The sequence below is a fragment of the Macaca nemestrina genome, chromosome 11, assembly GCF_043159975.1.
Source record: "Macaca nemestrina isolate mMacNem1 chromosome 11, mMacNem.hap1, whole genome shotgun sequence".
NCBI lineage: Eukaryota > Metazoa > Chordata > Mammalia > Primates > Cercopithecidae > Macaca > Macaca nemestrina.
This window is the reverse complement of record NC_092135.1, coordinates 36,350,415-36,357,149: the sequence shown is the minus strand read 5'-3', so window position 1 is coordinate 36,357,149 and position 6,735 is coordinate 36,350,415. Positions and strand designations below refer to the sequence as shown.

Genomic DNA, 6,735 nt, shown 5'->3' with positions numbered 1-6,735 from the left:
CATAGCATTAGAATAAGTCATCCAGTATTGATGGTTCATACATATTAAAATAAATGCATATTAATATTTCACAGTTAAGAATGTCTTCAATTGGTTTCAAAAAATAAGAGCTTACCTATGTAGAAAAGACAATTACTATGCATGATTTATCATATCAAATACATGGCTCTTTCGCAAAGCATCGTATCAATCTAAAAAAGAGTATGTATTTTTCAAATAAACACAAGATAGCCGATTAATTCTGAATAAGTAGTAACAACTTTATTTTAACTCATGTTGAAATGCAAAAAATATTTTCAGCAACAAGATACAAGTATTATGTATCTTATCATTAACATCAGCTAATTAAAAACGAGGCTGAAAAGTTCAATATAAGTTTTTATACACTTGAATCCTGAAAATCAATTTCCCCAAGAACTAATCTTTAAATAATTTTTGCGGAATTTCATTTTCAAAAATGAGACTCACGTAAGTTACATCTTCATTTTTTAAAACTGAATGCAAAATTTACTGGGTTACAGTATACAATGATAAACTCTGACAACAGAAAAATTTAAATATAAGAATTTCTTTTCAAACATAAAGTTCACATACTGCAAACAGAAGACACTGTGTGATTTCATTCCTAGTAAGGAGTTAGTCCTGCATATGTTAGGCACTCAATATTTGTTCAACTGGACCTAAAATTTACATCATTCCATGAACACTTAAATAAAGTAGAGCTCATTAACTTGTATAAAAAAGGTTTGTAAAATACACTCATGTGTGCGGAAAGTGCTGTCTTTATAATCTGAGAACACTAAAACAAATCCACTCACCCACCCACCTTCTTTTGTAAGAATACATTGAATATTTTTATTTTATCCATCAAAGAGCATGCATGTCCAAGTCAGAATAATTCACCTCGTCAAGTATGCTTGGCTCTAAGCCAAGTATATTTAAGTATGTTGAGATGGATTTTCACAATCCCTGTTCTATTTTAGTAACACTGGGTCATATCTATGACCCACATTTTATAAAGAATTCTGATTAAGATTTTAAACTTATGCACAAAATTTAAACGGGTAAATTATTAATTCTAATTTTGGCCATCTAAGCTCTTATTTAGATCCAGTTTTAAAAAAACCAATAATGTTCATGACAACTTTTTGAGATCTTTGTTAATATTTTAAAACAATTTTATTATAACTGATGTCCTAAAAAGGCACTGTTTTCACATTTCATCATGCAGTAAATTGATCACATTTTTGAAAATTATCATTTGCTCTGTTAATCAATTGTCCTCCAAAGTAAAGCACATTTAAATGAAATATTTCTGCTAACCTGAACTTTCAACATTTAACTGATTTCTATTTCCAGAAATTCACTCTTTTTAACATACCACACACAAGCCCCAAACAAATACAGGTATTTACACACACACAGACACACACACGCATACACACACACACACACACAAATGATCACATTATTTCATGCAAGGTTCTCCAATTACCATTTCAAGACAATGACACATGACTATTCAAGGAGGTAACACTGGCAAGCCATATTATGGCACCTTCATTATTTGTGCTCCAAATATCAACACACATTAAAATTAAAAAATGAAAAGGCACAAATATAGTATTTCTAAGTGTTGGTCTAAACAACAGTTACTCAATGATTATTTTTATAGTATGTAACATTTTAAACCATTCACTACTTTCTCAGAAAAAGCCCTGCTTAAGGTGACAAAGGGAAACAGGAACAGGCTAATAGTTCAAAAGGCTGGACAGAATATCTATGCCTATTTTGAAAGTAATGTATGTAGCTTAAAAATGAGGGGGAGGAGGCTATTAGAGCACTCATGTCAGAATACATTGTTTTTATCATTGCCTCAAGAACCCACAATACCAAAAATATACATAATAAATAAAAAAATAAATCAACTACCATATGATTCTGTTAGTATAATGGTAGGCGTTATATTATCTGAAAAGTGGACATTTCTACACACATGGATATTCTTACAGCACAGTGTTTGACATTTTTGGTACAAAATGTGCTACCAAACTAAAAAAAAAATCTTTATAATAAAATCCTTAAGATTTGCAATAAACTCTCGAGTAAGAAGAAGCTGAAATGTTCATTATATGGTATTTTTACTGAAGTCACTGTGGTTAGAAATATAGATTCAAGCGGTGAATTAATTCACAATGTGCCGGTGTGGTGTGCATTGGATATAAATGGATACATCAGTACTTTTCTGATATATGACAACATAATTCTATAGCCTGAGGGAATTTTTGTTTTCTTATAAGATCCTCGAAAAATCTTAAATTGGAAATGTATACATATGTATGTGTGTATGTGATTTTTAAAATTATAATATTGCAAACTTAAGAGGCTCAATCATATGACGGATTTAAGGAAGTGAATTTCTACCTCCCATAATACCCTTACACAGGATGAAGGATGAAGTCCATCACCAGGTAAGAATCTTTCTTCTATCCCAAGAGATTCTTCCAATTTCAAATTTAAGTTACCACGACAAAGAATGAAACTACATAGAAAGTAATGAAGACAGGTGAAAATACGATCTTTTTAAACTCCAGGTTGTTGTGGATAACAAAAGGTTATTTGAGTTTTTTCAATGTAAATATGAATCCCGATGAATCTGGATACATTAAAATTGCTTCAGTTAACACCTAACAAAGAGATAGCAAAAATAAGGTCTATTTGAAAACACCTCAAGCTTCATTTTTTCTTTTGTCCTGACTTCAAACATTAAATAAACAAATTATACAGATTTTTATCTGAAGAATAGTTATGTTTGCAAACATAGGTATATGCATTTTTTTCCAGTGACACACTTTTTCCCTTGTGGTCAAACATAAATTGTGCCCTTAAGAAGCACATTGTCACCACCACAGTAAGTCAGATGTGGTGCCCCGACACTGACTACTTCTGCTTCTCCAGGACAATGCACCAGAACAAACCTCCCTTGAGAACACAACTATCAACCACTGAACGTGTATATGTATTTAAAGCTAAAATTCATTTATAATAAAGAACTGGCCCATGAAAATCAGTTTATAAATAGTTTATCCTGTTCACATTATGCAGAATTTCAGTATCATCCACAATGTTAGTACAGTAACTGAAACACAATGAAGAAAAACGGGGAGGCGGGGAGGTTCCTAGTGTGACCTGACATAGTCTAAGGGTTCTCTCCTTTGGTATGCATCTCCCACAGGCAAGTTATCAGTTCACTATGTGAAGGAGAGTTGACTATCCAGGATTCATTTATTGTTCAGGTGTCTTTTCCAAAATGTGAGAAAATAGGAGTCAATTCAATAATGAGTATCTGTAATCCAAACCAATTTAACTACAATCAAGGATATTTCTTATCTATTATCATAAACATCCCAGTTGTCTCCATCTAAAAATTTCTTTCAAAAGTTAAGACACAATTAATTATACCTTAATAATTCCCTCAAAAGCAAAAAAATATATGTACCATTCAGCATACAAAAGTTACACAGTAAAAGTGCATATATATCTTTCTTAATTGGCCCAATCATTAAATTTACATTTGGTCATCCTTACTTTTAACATGTACAGAATTCTTCATATAAATGTAGGTCAGTATAAATTAAAAAAAAAATTACTTCCACACAATACATGCTTTCTTCATGAAATCTTAACCTCAATCAGTTCTTAATCATTGTAAACTCAGAATAAACCCACAGTTTGTTGGACAGTTAACATACAAGACAAACATCACAAATGTCACTAAAAATCTGGGCCAACTCATTGCATATTTGCCCCCTGAAATGAAAAATAAATTAGAATTGAAGCAGTGTATTGCCGTAACTTACCTTGAAGGTAAGAGGGTTCTCCCATATTTATAGAACTTAGACTGGAGACATTACTGGTAATCTCCAATACAAGTGCTTTTAAAGAGAACTTAGTTTTAAACTTTGAGATAGCATAGGACAAACCCTATAAAATTCATTTTTCTTTTTGCAAAATAATGGAAGATCCTTTTGAAACTTAATATCTTCAGTTATCAATATTACTGCATTATGGAGCTAGTGCAATTCTGCATAGCCTTGGTCAAAATGACAAGGCACAATAAAAAAAAAATTAAAGTATTATATGAACAAGAGAAGTCACTGAAGATAATTTAAGGCCTTGAAGTGAATTAATCAGTCTAATTTAAAGCTGAAGAATAAACCATAAATTATCCACCTGAAATGCAAGCAATATGCTTTTTCAGCTTCTGTTCTGTGGACAAAATAACAGAAACAACTCTTGCTTATGGTTTGTGTATTAGAATCCTTCTGGACCTGGAGGAGTAAAAGTCAATTCCATTTTTCAACTGTTCATGGAAGATTTCAGGACTGTTTTAGCCGTTTGCGTGGAATGCCAAACTGTGGACACTGCGCAGATGCTAGTGCTCGAAAGGCTTCTGCTACTAAATGAGGGTGAGACTGAATCATGGACTTCCACCCCGATGTTTCCATTATGTCGGTTGCTTGGCTGAGAAATAGAATTAAAAAGATGTTCACTAAAGAGTACTTTTCAAAATGTACTGTTGCACTGCAAATTTCAAAATATTTGGACACTTTTTACCTAGGTATTCGAATCATTTGCTTTTATTAAAATACCATCTTTATCTTACTGGTATTTTCTGTGGCAACTGAAACTATTAAATTTTTCTGGAAGTCCTATTCCCTTAAAGTATGCGACATAGGTCTTCACAGTTCAACTCTCATTGTTACCATTTCTGTACCAGCTCTTTCAAGAGCCCCTTTCTCTGCTTTTATATGCCTCTTATAAGGCAGATTTTCTCTTGAGTTACAAATATTGAACTCTACTCTTCTCCCTTAACATTCATTATTCATTCTATCTCATCCACTATTCACAATTTTAACTATGAAATTCAATGATGTTAACTACTGATTTGCTAAATCCTAGGGCTCCACACAAAGTTCATTCCCAACCACTTGGTTTTCTCACTTGGATGTGCCTCAAGACCCATAAATTCAGGACTGTCAGATGAGAGCTCATCATCCCTCTCCCCAACCCCAAATTCTTCCTCCTACCTTTCCAGTCAGCTAAAACTTCCACCATCATCCAGTGATGCAAGCTAGAAATCTGGGAGTCACCATAGACTCTCCTCTCCAATCATCAAAACCTTATTTTAAGGTCTTAAAGGCTTCAGAGATGTCCTGAATCCCAGTTTAAGGCCCACATCATCTCACGTTTGGATTATGACAACAGACTCCTAAGTGGTCTTCTAGTCTCCTGCGCCTCTCAAACCGAGCTTCCATAATGCTACCTTGGTAACACAAATATATGAGGCCCTCTTCATTGTTCCCCACTGCTCATATCCAAGTTCTTTAGAAAGACAAATACAGCATCATATTATGTTTGGTTTCTTACTCTACCCACGCTTCCAACCCTCTTCCATGATCTGGCATTTTATACTCTGATACTGAACTACTTATTGTACCCTATGTACACTATGCTCTCACCAAACAGTAACAGTAAATAAATGCTCCAGCAACAAATCTAGTTACCCTTCCTTGCCTCATTTCTCTCCTTTATGCCATCTACCATCCAAGTCATATCTAAATACTAGATTCTCCCTTCAAAATATTTCTTACTTTCTTTTCTCTCTAGCCCCACTGTCACCAATCAAGTCTAATTTCCACTGCTCATCTCTTGCCTGAACTACTCCAATAACTTTCCAACTAGCCTACCTGTATTCAACCTTGTTTCTCAATTACTATCGCCACCGTAACCTCCCCACAATTCGTTCTCCACCCTGCATGCAGAGATTGTTAAAAACGCAAAACTAATCATGTCCCACTCTGGGTGAAAACCCTTTACTGGTCACCTACTACTCTGAATATCTAAAAATTCTAATGTTATTTTACATGGCCTTTCAGGATCTGACCTCTGCCTACTTTCTCCTGCTTCTTATTACCTATCTCCCCGCCGCAACACACACACACACACACACACACACACACACACACATACACAGAGTATACTGCTCTTTCTCATTATTAAAACTTTGCACATCTCATGCCCTTTTTCTGGGGTGTACTTTTCTTCCTCTCTTCCCTCTTCTTTACCATGGTAACCTCTACAATATTTCTGGTATTTAGTTTCATAACAATTTTTTGAAAAGGCTTTCTCTGATTCCTAGATTAGGTTAAGTCTCTGCTATATGCTCCTAAGGGTATGCTACATATTCTCTATCATCACACTTTATTGCAATTACCTGTTTAATCAATCTCATGGACCATAAACTCCATGAAGGCAGGGAAAATATATGTCATGCTCACCACTGTATTCTCTATACTGTGCACTGTAACTTGGGAATTTACTGGATAATAAAAGATAAGTATCTGTCAAAAGAATGATCAACTACTACTTTACGCTTCTATACTTTGGCATGCTGTCCCTTCTGTCTGCAATGCTTGCTACTTCCTTCTTAGTTCTGCTAACTCCTATTTGTGTTTTAAGACTCAGCAATCTCTAGGAAGCCATTTCTAAATTTCCAGGGTTAGTCAAGTGCTTGTACATATTCTTCTATTGTATTACTTAGCATATTATAATGAAATGATATATTTATATATATATCTATATTAGATAAATTTCTCAGGACCAAGAATTTCTCTTGAAATTATTTTTATATGCAGTACCCTACCTAGCATTGTACTTGACACACAGAAGATA

At 34.0% G+C, this 6,735-nt stretch overlaps 1 protein-coding gene across 2 annotated transcripts in view; it reads right to left on the bottom strand.

Moving 5' to 3' along the window:
* Nucleotides 1–239: 239 nt before the first annotated feature.
* The window catches only part of LOC105492598 (speckle type BTB/POZ protein like), a 65,852-nt gene continuing 59,356 nt past the window's right edge, over nt 240–6,735 (bottom strand). For both annotated transcript variants that reach the window (XM_011759814.3, XM_011759816.3), the window contains one exon: nt 240–4,524. In XM_011759814.3, the coding sequence (XP_011758116.1) occupies nt 4,380–4,524 (145 nt within the window). In that variant the 3' untranslated portion in view covers nt 240–4,379. The remainder of the gene's footprint in view (nt 4,525–6,735) is intronic.